We start from the raw sequence: 13373 nt of genomic DNA, 5'->3' as shown, positions 1-13373 counted from the left end.
GCTGGTCGTTTGGGTCTTCACTGAAGGTCATGGATAGTTTGGCTTCTACCATCCTCCCAACACTCAATTGATCGCCATGGCAAAGAATTGGATAATGTTGGCCATCACGTCGAAAACGGAACATACTGATGCAGTACCTTCAGAATCTCTAGGGTTCCACGTGCAGAGGAAGGGTTCTGCTGAATGACTCCAAGGTTCACCTATTCAACAAATTATTATTTCATATTATGTGCGTTTTTGTAAAGCAAATTTACTTATTGTTTTGAATACTTTTACTTACTTTTTCAGATTTTCTGTCAGAAATCTCTGAATATTGGTGGGTGTCGTCCTTGACCTGAATATCACTGAACTGTGGCAAGTATCTACACAAGATATTCTTAACAACATGCTCCATTCTGCACCTTAGTATTTCCCAGTCCCCAGCAGATGGTAGGTAGTTCTGTAAATCAAACGTAATTCTATTTCATCCCCGTATGAATTTGCATACTGTAAATAACAAGTTCTGCAAAGCAGCAATGTAGGCAATCAGTAAATCTAAGTCCTATAGTGACCATGACCTTTGGATTTTTGAAGTATCACATAAATTGAGCAAAACATGTGGCCTGTAGAGTGTCTAGAAGCTCGGAAACTCGCACACACGTTACCACATATACATGACCCACATGAACGATTATGTCCCATTTTGTGATGAGTTGCAAGGGGATAATAAGATACATTACATAACGATATATAGAAATAATATAAAATCTCAATCTCATTCATTTAGGTTTATCTCTTACCATGGCCTTATTAATTATGCAATAATGCTCAATTGTTTAAAAAAAAAATAGTGATGAAACTTTGTGAAGCTTACATGCATTTCTACATCTCTCACAGAGCATTTGTCATCTCCAGTCTTTCAACATAATTTTTTCGGAGAGCTACAGTTCTGCAGCTAACGGTAGGGGTGTTTAAGACACTATACCTCATTTTCTGTAAGAAAGTGGAGTAAAAGGAATTCAGATTTGGATTCAACATACTCAAAATTGGTAATTACACCTAATTTTTATTGTTTTGGGTAATGATGTTTCAAGAAATAAAGGTGTGTCACTTTTTGATGTGAAATGAAACATTTTCCGTTTTTGATAACCTGACGGTAGGGGTGTTTAAGACACTATACCTCATTTTCTGTAAGAAAGTGGAGTAAAAGGAATTCAGATTTGGATTCAGCATACTCAAAATTGGTAATTACACCTGATTTTTATTGTTTTGGGTAATTTAAAAAAAATGGGTGGTGGTTGCTAGCTTTAGGTTTGCACTCTGTCCGTCCGTCAGTCTGTCTGTTCGTCATTCCAGTAAGTCAGTTTTTGCACTTTTTTCTCTTTTCTTGCAGATGTTTCTTTGATATTGGTACATTGCTTTGCCATAACAAGCTACAAATCAAGTTCAAATTTCGTCTCGCTACGTTGATTTTTCACTAAATTATGGCCCTTGGACTTCAAAAATAGCATGAATTATCAGTTTTCCGGACTTTTTTTTTGTTACACTTGCAGATATTCATTTGATATTTGGTACATTGCTTTGCCATAACAAGATAGAGATCAAGTTCGAATTTCGTCTCGGTCTGTTGATTTTTTTTTACTAATTCACTGCCCTTGGACTTAATAGCATGCATTATCAGTTTGCATCCAACTTTCTTATTTCTGTAGATAAGAGTACTACACTCATTAAAACTTCTAACATGTAAAACTTATACGGTACCAATTTTGATGCACCAGATGCGCATTTCGACAAATAATGTTTCTTCAGTGATGCTCAACCGAAATGTTTGAAATCCGAAATAACTGAAGTTTTAGAGCTAAATATAGCCAAAAACAGCGTGCCGAAAAAGTGGAGCCAAATTCGTCCAAGAATAAGAGCTATGCATGAGGGAGATAATCCTTAATAGTAATACATCAATGTAGCTAAATTATTCATGATCACCTAAATTTCACAGTTTATTTACTAGGTGAAAGACCTAAACCTAATTGTAGATTTGTCGTTTTTCCTAGTCGAGTCTTTGTACCTTAATAGTAGTTAATTTCCAACCATTCCTATCCTAGTTCCCAATGTTCCCCTTTACCATAACCTACAAAATAAACTTTGAATATTGTTGCGGTCCAGTAATTTTTGCGACCGGTAGGGGACTATGTAATGTCATGCAATACTCTCAGAATGCTTGTTTTTTTTCTTCTTCAATATTTGAGAAAATAACAGTTTTGAACCCGTTTTGAAATGTTTATTGTCGTGTTTGTTCCAGGTAAATACGCAAAATACCTATTCAAAAATCGTTTTTTATAGAACGAATGAAGGAAATACCGCGCCCTTTCCTATGACGTCATCTGAGACATTTGTAGTTTTTTGTTTACACATAATACGCCACTATATTATCGTTTTAATTTCTGTGAGAAATGGCCAGTTTTAGCAACACCTGATAGTGACGGTGAAATACTGGAGATACGCTTGAAGTTAAGGATTCAACCATATATATTTGTACCTGCACCCGTTTCTAAACCACCAGATAGTGATATATGTTCGACAAATATCTCATCGGAATCTCACTTTGAAATTTTTTTACCGGGTCACCCCATCAAAAAATGGGAAGGATATTGGAAATAATGTTCTATCAAAAGATAACTGTTGTATTTTACAAGGAAATAAACCGAACTGTTACCAACTGTTAGCATGAAAACCGTAATCTAATTAAGATTAGATCCTTATCTACATGTAGCGATCGTGGGTGAGCGGATCAAGGGATTTAATTTAATTGATTGATTGTGAAAAACCCACACCTTTTATACAATACCTGGCGATAATGTGTTTAACTAAATATATTTCATTTAAAAAATGCCTTTTTGCAAAACAAATATATATATATATATATATATATATATATATATATATATATATATATATATATATATATATATATATATTTATTTATTTATATATTATGCACAACGTTATTTGTAACACCCCTTTTCTTTTCTTTCCTTTTTTTATATGAAAATTTGGACTAGTTTGCATAATTAACTTGGGAAAAAAACAACTATGGACATGGGACTAATATTGAGTTTTTAAAATTGAATTCATTTCCTTTTTTACTATTAGGCCTATATATATTTTTAAAAACATATAGTGAAAACATAAAATGATAAGTGGTGGATGTAGAGAGGGGTGGGTTGCATCCCCCTAAGTGGTGGATGTAGAGAGGGGTGGGTTGCATCCCCCTAAGTGGTGGATGTAGAGAGGGGTGGGTTGCATCCCCCTTTTGGGATTGAACTTGTTATTAAAATGCACCCCTCCTTGTATGGTAGGATGCCTAGTAAATCATCACTTTGCACTTTGTTTGGAATCAAACAGAATGATACGTCAGGGTTGATGGAAACTTTATCATCGTTAAAGTGTTGCTCACTGATCCTCGTGGCTTGTCATATAGCTGTCTCTTTTCACTTTCAGTGTCCAAATTCTCCGAAATTTAGGATCTTTTGGGAAAAGAAACATACTTAATCTATGTCCTGATTTCACATTGCAATTCAAAACAGGCATTGGTCCATAATTGACGGGCCTTTCGATGTAAACATGTAAATTTTGTCTGCCGCTGCAGTTAAAATAAATACATTTGTAAGATGTACGTAACGTTGACCTTTTTATGTGAAAATACAAGACAATATGACAGTATGTAATATTAGACCCATTGAATACAAGACCCATTGAATACAATGTCCTTGTATAAAAAGATATTCAGTGGTTGATCCAGAGGGGCATGGGACTTACACCCTTCTCTTTTTTAAAATTATTAAAATACACCACTCCTTCTTATGTTGTAAGAATTGCCCCAACACTTTACAATTTGTTTGGAATCAAACAGCGGATGCTACATCAGGATTGATGAAAGATCACTGTTTATGAAATTGTTGCTCACAGATACTTGGCACAAGTCTATTTTATTTTCAGTTTCAATGTCCAAATTTTCCCAAAGAACTACATGTACGCACGTTAACTATGGATTCCCGCCAACATTTTCAACTCGTATATTTTGAAAAGCTTTGCAATTTTGCTAAAAAAATTTGAAATGCAAAATAGAATCCATTAGTAATTGACTACTAACTTTAATACCAGTGTTAATTAATTAATTGCTCTTTATTTGAACTCCGTTTGATTATGGGGTAGAAAAATATGTTCTTTAAAACTGGGCTTTAAAACGTCATATATTTTAAAATGCTTATTGATTTCAATAAATAACAATTTCCTTTGTCAATTACTTTATAATTATGAGTAGTAAATTATTAATAATCTTCATTTCTCACAGGTTAACTGTGTTTTGGTCTGTAAACATACCCCCCCCCCCCTCGTGAAACAACAAAAAAACAAAAGTTTTGGTAAAAATTTGCTAAATGACAATTTATAATACCTGCAAAAAGGAATTTGTGTTTCACTTGGGGAAAGATGTTTTAAAAATATTTTCTGTTTTTAATTGATTTCTAGTATTATAGTGAAATACGTGATTTTAACCCAAATTATAGAGTTATCTCTCTTTGTTTTGTCAAATAAATCAACTTTCATAAAGGCGGCCAAACGATACTGTCGTTCACAGTTCTTTAGGGTCTTTTGGGAAGAGAAACATACTCATTCCCTGTCCTGATTTCACATTGCAGTTCTAAGCAGCGCATTGTACCATAAATGCAGGGCTTTTCGATGTAAACACTATAAAAAACCTATCTATGCAATCGAAAGTTGTTTCAGATGACGTCATAAGTAACGGGCGATAACTCACGTCATTACACTATTATCGATCGCTCAGGTAAAAGTTTGATATCGCCGAGTAAATCACGCAAAGTGATATTCGTCAAAATTGCCATAGAAATTAATCCATAAGTGTACGACAGACAATTTTCTGTTTAAAAAAAGTTTTAGGAAAATTTAACTTTTAAGTGTAGTACATGATTTGTCCACGTGACTCCTCCCACAATTTTCAAGTGACGACTTTCTTATTTTACAGAGTTTTTGTATGGGTATTGTAAATATGCATGTGACGAGAAAATTGATTTCCTTCAATTATTGAGAAAATTACAAATTTTTAAAACTTGTTAAACTAATTAACTTTAAGGAATTTTTTTCTTCCAGTTTTCAAGGTAAGGCATTTGTAATGAACTCGAATATCAGCGTATTGATTGGATTTTGATTCCCAACGAATTTTAATATCATTTTCCTTGAGTTTTGTAAAAATAAAATTCAGGTTGTTGAACTTAAATAGACACCACAGTTCATTATAAAAGAAGTGGGTTTTAAAAAAAACAAAAATTATGTATTGATAACCTAATAAAATCATGTCGATACTGACAATTTTAAGCAGATTGATGCATGAGTTTTCTTTCAACTGCGCATAGGAGATCCTCCGGAATTCATAGGTTTTGATTCGGACTTTTAAATGCATATTTACATCACGTGATTTTGAATGACAGCAAAGATGTTATGTAGAAGCTTTTTAAAATACCCATTAGGGATCCACACTCGCTTTTCAAGGATGAGATTATTCCCTGTTTCTTATAATTAAGTAATTTTAAATAATTATTTTAACGGAAACCCTTTCATGTTCCCAATTGACCAAACAATGTTTTTAAACAAACACGTGACGTGTTCAGATAAAAATGGCACTTTTAAAGCAGTGGCTTTGCTAGTCCCAGTGGCGGATTTAGAGCACCCTGTTTTTTCGTCACAAATTGTGAGTAAAACTCTAAATTTGGCACCCAAAATGGCTGAATATTCTGACTAATACTTGACTTTCACATGTGGGACCCCCTTTTCAGAAATCTTGGATCCACCACCGACTCCTGTGTGTACTTCTTGGTTTTCCAACCGTCATACTGATCTCAACGTAAATTTTAATTCGCGTACTAGTTATATCTCGTTCTCTTTTTACCTCTTTTCTCGCAGAATCTCTCAGAATTCTGGATATATTCCCTGTACGCTTTCGCTCGCTGTACGACACGCCACATTGTTTACCGTCTGTGCGCATGCGTCTGGAGACTGAACATCTATTTACCCCTGAATGACTTTTAGACTTTAATTTACATTTTATAAGTTATTCAATAACGAAACAGAAGAATTGATATACAATTTAATATTTGTTCATTTCATGCTTGTATTGGTAATAAAATAGTGTAAAAATCGGATGGTGATGGAGTAGATGAAGTCGTCACGATTGTTACCTTCGGTGTATCTGAGCAAGTCTGGGAAGCCATCTGTAATTTTCAGAAAATCACCTCTATTAATTGTAAATAACAGAAGTCTCTGTCGAGGCTAATAGATCTATTGGTCAAGAAACACCTGAACAGAAACAAATCAATGCACGGAATTTATGTAAAGACTTACTGAAATAAGGGAAAAGTTCACAAGAAGTAATATTTTGAAATGATTTAAGTGAATGGTGTAAGCAACAATTATTGTATTATCCGACCAAAGCATTCTAAGTTCCTCTAATCCTGACTGTGCTACTGTAGATGAAAAATCGATTCAAGAACAGAAATGGCCGGGTTGCTTTAAAATATGTTACATGTATCTATCATAGAGACAGCAGTACAAAACATAATAGAAAAATGACATATCAAATGTAGAATTTTTCAAAAAACAGAAGCACTTTTAAAGTGTCACATGTGTATCTTTAATATTTTTTATACCATCTATAATGTACAAGATATGAAAAATGTCAAATAAAAGCTGTGAGAGGAGTTGATTACACAAAGTAGGTACCAAGCTTAAAAAAATGACAAAGTTCAACTACACCATGTACATGTTAATTTTTCAAAGAATGTCCGATCACTCCCCAAAAGACACCCGCACACTTTCAATGTGTCCATAACAACTGTCAAAGTTTGAGGAATGTCAAGTTAGAGGTATAAGAGGAGTTGATTACACAAAATAGTTGCCGTCTATTCAAGACAAGCTTAAAAACGACAAAGTTCAACTACATGAAACTCCCGCCCACCCGTCCTTCATTCACCATTCTATAAGTCATTTGCACGTTGTGTAATCCGGCCAAAAATGTTGGAGCATGCAAATCTACATTTAAAGTACAGACGTTACACAAAGAATAAGTGTTCTATTCCTGTTGTTATGCCCCCCTTCAAAGAAGAGGGGCATATTGGTTTGCACCTGTCGGTCGGTAGACCGCATGATGTCCGCTCAATATCTTGAGAACCATTCACTTTATCGTAATGATATTTCATATGTGGGTCAGTTATGAAAAGAAGAGGACCCCTATTGTTTTCAGGTTAAAGGTCAAGGGCCAATCCACTCTGGACATAGGAATATACTGTCCGCTCAATATCTTGAGGACCCTTTGCTTGACAGACATCAAACTTGGTACACTGGTACATCTTTAGGAGAAGTTGATCCCTATTGAATTTGAGGTCACATGGTGAGAGGTCAAGGGTCAAACTGGACATAGGAATATACTGGGAAGATATTTTCTGCTCAATATTTTAAATCGATGATACTACTCTCAATTAAATGATGTGTGTGTATAACCCTTTTCAATTTTGCATCATGGGGGGGGGGGGGGGGGCATATGTGTTTTACAAACATCTCTTGTTTGGATTTGATTTTACATCCTTTAGATAATCAATAATATAACATTCATTCTTTTGTAGATAGAAATATCTGATAATCGAAAGGAATATTGATTTGATTAGGTAGACGTGTATTCGGGGACTCCTAAACGTGTTTCAAAAACTAAAGTTTATGATTATAAATCTAGTCAAACGTACGCTATTACCTGTTGATTACTACAATAAGTTCACTGTAATTTCTAAAGTAATGTTAGGAATTCCATGTATATGTAGATATACCTTAAAGCCATATTCATTGCATTCAATGAGAAAGCCAGCGACGTTGTCTCCACTAGTCAGAAATGTTGAAATAGGTGTGTATGGAGCTATCTGGTGGTTTTTGCAATCAACGTTTACCTGGAAATGAAGCTTCCAATTTCAGTCAATTATGTGCCGTGGTTTTAAATTGTTTTAATCGTTACAAAGTATTTAAAAGAGTGAAACAGCACCACTACAATGAGCTTACTGGCGTCCTGTACTTGAATTCATTTTCACTATTTTACCTTTTTATATCTACATTTACAGAAGTCACCTTTAAGTTAAATGAAATTTCAAAAATGCCTTTTATAAAATTAGATATAAGATAAGCCCTATTATTATAGTACTCACAGGGGAACCTTTAGCCCATTTACTTCTATCTGTGGAGTTACATGTGTGAATGACAAAGGCCTCGGACGACTGGTGTTTGTTGCTTCCGAGACACAGCGCTGCTCTGCTGTCCTCAACATGTAGATTTTCAGCGATAGACTCGATTACTTTGATCTTGTGGCCACTGCATTCCAGTTTCACCAATGGTAAAGTGGTTGTGGTAGTAGTAGTAGTTGTAGTAGTAGTTCTCTTAGTAGTAGTGGTGGTACTTGATGCTATTAAAAAGAGATGGTCTTTTTAAAAAAAAAAGTAAACACAATTGTAATTTACAGTGTCGTGACAACATATATATTAATGAAAAATTGTATAGTTCATGTACAAGTTACCGACACAATATTCTATTTTAGAACGGTACTTGGAGGAGTTTAATAGAAAGGTGATGTAATAAGTTGATTTATTATACCTTCTAAAAGTGCAATTGTACAGCATTTGCGAGAATTATGTCTTAAGGTAAATAGACTGTAAATTTTGTAGTTATCAACATTGCAGAATTACATTGGATATTGCACTATTGGGGACTGGACGTTACGGTCTATAAACAGGCTTATTCCTCTCAGCGATGAAAAAAAGTACAATGCTTTATGAACTTTGAATACTGTAAGTTAATATTTTCTTATTGATATATTTTACTGTAAATAATTGTAAGTATCCCTGGTAAATTGTTATATCATTTATTTTTTGCTGGCATTCAGGGTATTCTGACCCACACCAAAAATCATTTATGATAACGAGTGTGGAATAGTGAAATTTCGGTAAAGAGACAGGCTTCACAGTCTAGGACGAGACTATGCCGATTCCTAAACCGTGAATCTTTTCCCCGAGGTGGAACTTCCCTATTTCACACGAGTTTATCAGGAATGATTATTTTACCCATAATTTAGTGTATTAATTCAGGGACTTTGAGAAAATTCAAAATCATCAAAATCCTCATTTTAACTAAATTAGACATTTAGAAAGAGCATACCCGAAAATGATTTACACTTCACATGTAAACTTAATGAAATCATAGGCGTCCCGAAGAAAGCTTCCTCAAATTGAGATTTGAGGGGGAAAATAAGATTTTTTTAAATTCCCCATATAACGTAAATCGTTGAAAATAAATGACACCGTAATCGTTTTATTTTAGCCCAATTCACCATCCCCCCAATTAGTACAAAGTAGAAATGAAGGTTTTGGATGCATTCTAAAAGTGATCAATCATTTCTCAATGCGTTTGAGCTAAAATAACACATGATGTTAATTACCCGATATTCAGAATTTAAGTTTCGGGGCCATAAAACTTGGACAGGCTCACTTTGGATCTAAGTTTCACATTCATGAAAGTGTCACACATAGTAAAAAGTGAGACTTGGATGGAAAAAAAAATGAGGTTGTCTATGACCGAGGAGCCAATTCACTAAGAGGAGGCAACGCTCTGATGATGTGGCTGCTGTGGCACTTTTAGTGATCTAGACTGATGCGAGATGAAAATTTAATTAAATTTTGCCCCCAAGTGGTAAAATCAGCCAGTCAGTTGATATGATGAAAGGAAAATAAATGCCAAACTTACCCTGACACTGACAATAATGACTAGGGTGATGTTTGTAGTCTATGATACATTGTGCAGTCTCTCCCCCTCCGCATTTACAATGGCTGTCCGTGGTACAGTCTTAAAACATGACAACATTGATTATTATAAACACCAGCATCTTAATCTAACCGCCCTTTACTACATGCAAGTTTCTGCTATGTTTTATAACTGACTTATCTTGATACAATAACTACAGAATACTCAAGAAGGCAACTTGACGCAAGTGTCAAAGATATCAGGCCGCGGAAGATGAAGTCATTTTAGGTCGGGCCACACTGACGATATGCATTTTTTTTTTTTACATCTCTTCAGGACGAAGAGAAGTCATACTCTGAACAAAATTTGAAATTTTTTAAAACTTCTCCTTGACAACTACCATTCCAATTCTTTGCAAATATGATATGGAGCATCTTGGAACATAAATTATAAATTTCAGGACTCTTGCACCCCAGGCATCTTAGAGGCGGGACAAAACTACCAAAAATCTTTTCAACCTCACATCTGTAAGGAAAACTAAATGCAAAGTGACGTAGAGCAGGAAAGTCACTACCAAAATTGTAAATTTCATGATCCCTGGGTAAAGGATCTGAATCTAGGGCGCGGACAAACTTAGGATATAGTCTTTATGTGTAAAACATTTAAATAACATTTTCTTTAGTGTTATTGATGCTAAATTGAAACTAAACGGATATTTACAATGAGCGGGTAGTTCTTTGCCAAAGTTGTAGATTTGATGATCTCAGGGGTAGGGGTTTTGATATCAGGATGGGATTTGAATTGTCAGTGATTAAATGTGTTAATAATTGAACATTTTCACTTTTTCTTGGTAACTACCATTCCAATTCTTTTCAAATTTGGTATGAAGCATCTTTGGGACAAGGAGATAATAAATTATAAATTTCAGGACTCCTGCAGCAGGGGCCTTAAGGGCAGGACAAAAATGTCATTCATTGACTAATTTTCAAACATCTTCTCTAGAATCGCATGTCAGTAAGAAAATTTAATGTAAGTGATATAGACAATCAACTTCCCATATTTATGTAGCAATGTTCCATTATCACCTGCATATGGTGTTTATATATCTCAACTGATTCGATATGCAAGAGCTTGTTCTGCGTATAGTCAGTTTTTAAATCGAAGTAAGCTACTGACAAACAAGTTGATGGTACAGGGGTTTCAACAGTCTCGATTAAGTAAACTTTTCGCAAATTCTATGGTCGTTATAACGATCTAGTTCGTCAATACAACCTATCATTGGGTCAAATGCTGTCTGACGTGTTTCATACCGATTGTTAAGCCGTTCTTGGCATACTGATTTTGACTGCGGATAACTCCGTTTACCTGATCAGGATATAGGGCTCACGGCGGGTGTGACCGGTCAACAGGGGATGCTTACTCCTCCCAGGCACCTGATCCCACTTCTGGTGTGTCCAGGGGTCCGTGTTTGCCCAACTATCTATTTTGTATTGCTTATAGGAGTTATGAGATTGATCACTGTTCGTTATCTTCATCTTGCATAGAACAGGAAGGCCTCTACTAAAATTGTAAATTTCATGATCCCAGGGATTAAGGGTTTTGGTTCGAAGGTGGACCCCAATTTATTGTATTGATTATTTTCATCATTGGAAAAAACTTTTAAGTCTACCGATACGGTATCAAAAGGAAATGCATATTTAGTGAAAAGCAGAAGAGGATGCATTAAAATTGTGAATTTCACAACCCCAGGGTTTTGGTTCTAGGACTAGTCCAAATTAGTCATATCGTGTTAATGTTATATATATATATATATATATATATATATATATTCTGTCAAGTTTTTCATAAGTACGAGGGCTGTTCGATATGTAATGTGTATTGTACGATATCTCAAAAGTATTCGACTCAAATAGTGAAATGAACATTACATCCCTTTAAAGTATTCTCCGCGGTTTGAAATACATAATTTCAATCTCTGAATCCATTTCTGAAATGCGTCACGGTACGCTGATTTAGGTAGACCTCTGAGGCACTGACTGATGGCTGAGCCAATGGCTTGTCGGGACTTGTAACGACGACCAGATAAGAACTCTTTAAGTTTTGGAAAAAGGAAATAGTCGCATGGGGCTAGATTTGGAGAGTATGGTGGGTGTGGCAAGACGGTAACCTTTTCCGACTTCAAAAATTGCTTCACAAGCTCAGATGTATGTGATGGAGCATTATCATGAAGTAGACGAACATGCCTAAATCCCTACACAGGGCGTCGTTTATGATAATATCTCTTGAGCTTTTTTAGTACAACATCTTGGTAATACCGACCTGTAACACTTGTCCTTCGGTACCGGAATTTGTACGGCTATACCATCACATGAGAAGAATATGCAATAAAGAACCTTCTTTGTGTTTATGGTTCTATTGGCAACTACAGGGCTTTTACGATGTTTAGTTAGCCATATTTTGTTCCAATTTTTCTTACTGGTTCGAAATAGTGAACCCATGTTTCGTCACCAGTAACAATGTTTGTATTCGTACCCGTTTTTGTTCATCTGTCAATATATGCGGCATCCATCTGGCAGAAATCTTTCGTACTTTCAAAATGAAATGCAACCGTGATAGCGATATGCCAACAGCTTTAGCAATATCACGAATCGTGTATCTGCCATCGCTTTCAATTGCTTACCTGACTTTTTAGACATTTGGTTACAGTCACAGGTCGGGCAGGTTTTGCTGCATCTTTGACGGACTTTGTGCCAGTCAGAAATTTCTTTCTCCACCTACGAACTGTTTCACAAGATATACTTTATCAGACCCATAAACTTCCCCCAATTCAGTAAAAATCTGCATTACCGAATGACCGAGTTTTGTGAGAACTTTTATATCAGCTCTAATTTCTCCAATAATCTCAACCCGTTTCCCAACCATTTTTACAACAGTGGTCAACGACTGACTCTATTGAAATAACTATAAGTTTATACTCATCATCCACGAAATCGAGCAAAGCGTTATCCGGCTGTGGTACAATATACATTACATATCGAACAGCCCTCGTATAGGCACTTTCGGGGTCATTTAAGTTTCAAGAATATATCTTGTTTTATAATGTTGATGAATATTAGAATTTAGCTTAGATATACAAAAGATTTTTTTCTAGATTACATAGCCCTTGGGATTAGTGATACTTTTAACTAATACCCAGGTAACCAATAAGGCCTACGGGCTCGTTGTTGAAAAAAAAGCTTACCTCCACAGTGACAACTTGACAAACCGAAGAAACTGGTACAATACGGATGTGGACAGTTTTGATAACGGCAACCCTTGTCCTCTGTGCAAATACCTATGGAGGAAGAAATATGAAGTGTAAATGTTCTATCAGGAGAATCTGATTCATGTTCAAAAGATACATGTATGCGCAAATGTGTGCTAATGCCTTCAAATCATTTGAAAGCGAATTGTATTACAAACAAGCATTCTGAGAGTATAGCATGGCAATACATAGTCCCCTACCGGACGCAAAAATTGCTGGACCGCAACAATATTCAAAGTTCATTATG

General features: G+C 35.3%; 1 protein-coding gene across 1 annotated transcript; it reads right to left on the bottom strand.

The window, feature by feature from the left end:
- Positions 1 to 6155: 6155 nt before the first annotated feature.
- LOC130051445 (uncharacterized) lies at positions 6156 to 12518 on the bottom strand. The gene is made up of 5 exons (XM_056153381.1): positions 12503 to 12518; positions 9826 to 9924; positions 8238 to 8491; positions 7869 to 7985; positions 6156 to 6263 (listed from the first exon to the last, which is right to left on the bottom strand). The coding sequence occupies exons 1-5, from the start codon at positions 12516 to 12518 to the stop codon at positions 6156 to 6158; spliced, it is 594 nt and encodes a 197-aa protein (XP_056009356.1).
- Positions 12519 to 13373: the final 855 nt, after the last annotated feature.

This window comes from Ostrea edulis, chromosome 2 (genome assembly GCF_947568905.1).
Source record: "Ostrea edulis chromosome 2, xbOstEdul1.1, whole genome shotgun sequence".
Classification (NCBI taxonomy): Eukaryota; Metazoa; Mollusca; class Bivalvia; order Ostreida; family Ostreidae; genus Ostrea; species Ostrea edulis.
Note: the sequence above shows the minus strand (reverse complement) of the source record. Positions and strands in the feature narration are given on the sequence as shown.

What these genes read in the sequence shown, in the direction of transcription:
- LOC130051445 (XM_056153381.1), bottom strand. An exon ending in TCATTATTGTCAGTGTCAGG is followed by an intron (nt 8,492 to 9,825) that starts GTAAGTTTGGCA and finishes TCTTTTTAATAG; the next exon opens with CATCAAGTACCACCACTACT. An exon ending in GCAATGAATATGGCTTTAAG is followed by an intron (nt 6,264 to 7,868) that starts GTATATCTACAT and finishes TGAAAATTACAG; the next exon opens with ATGGCTTCCCAGACTTGCTC.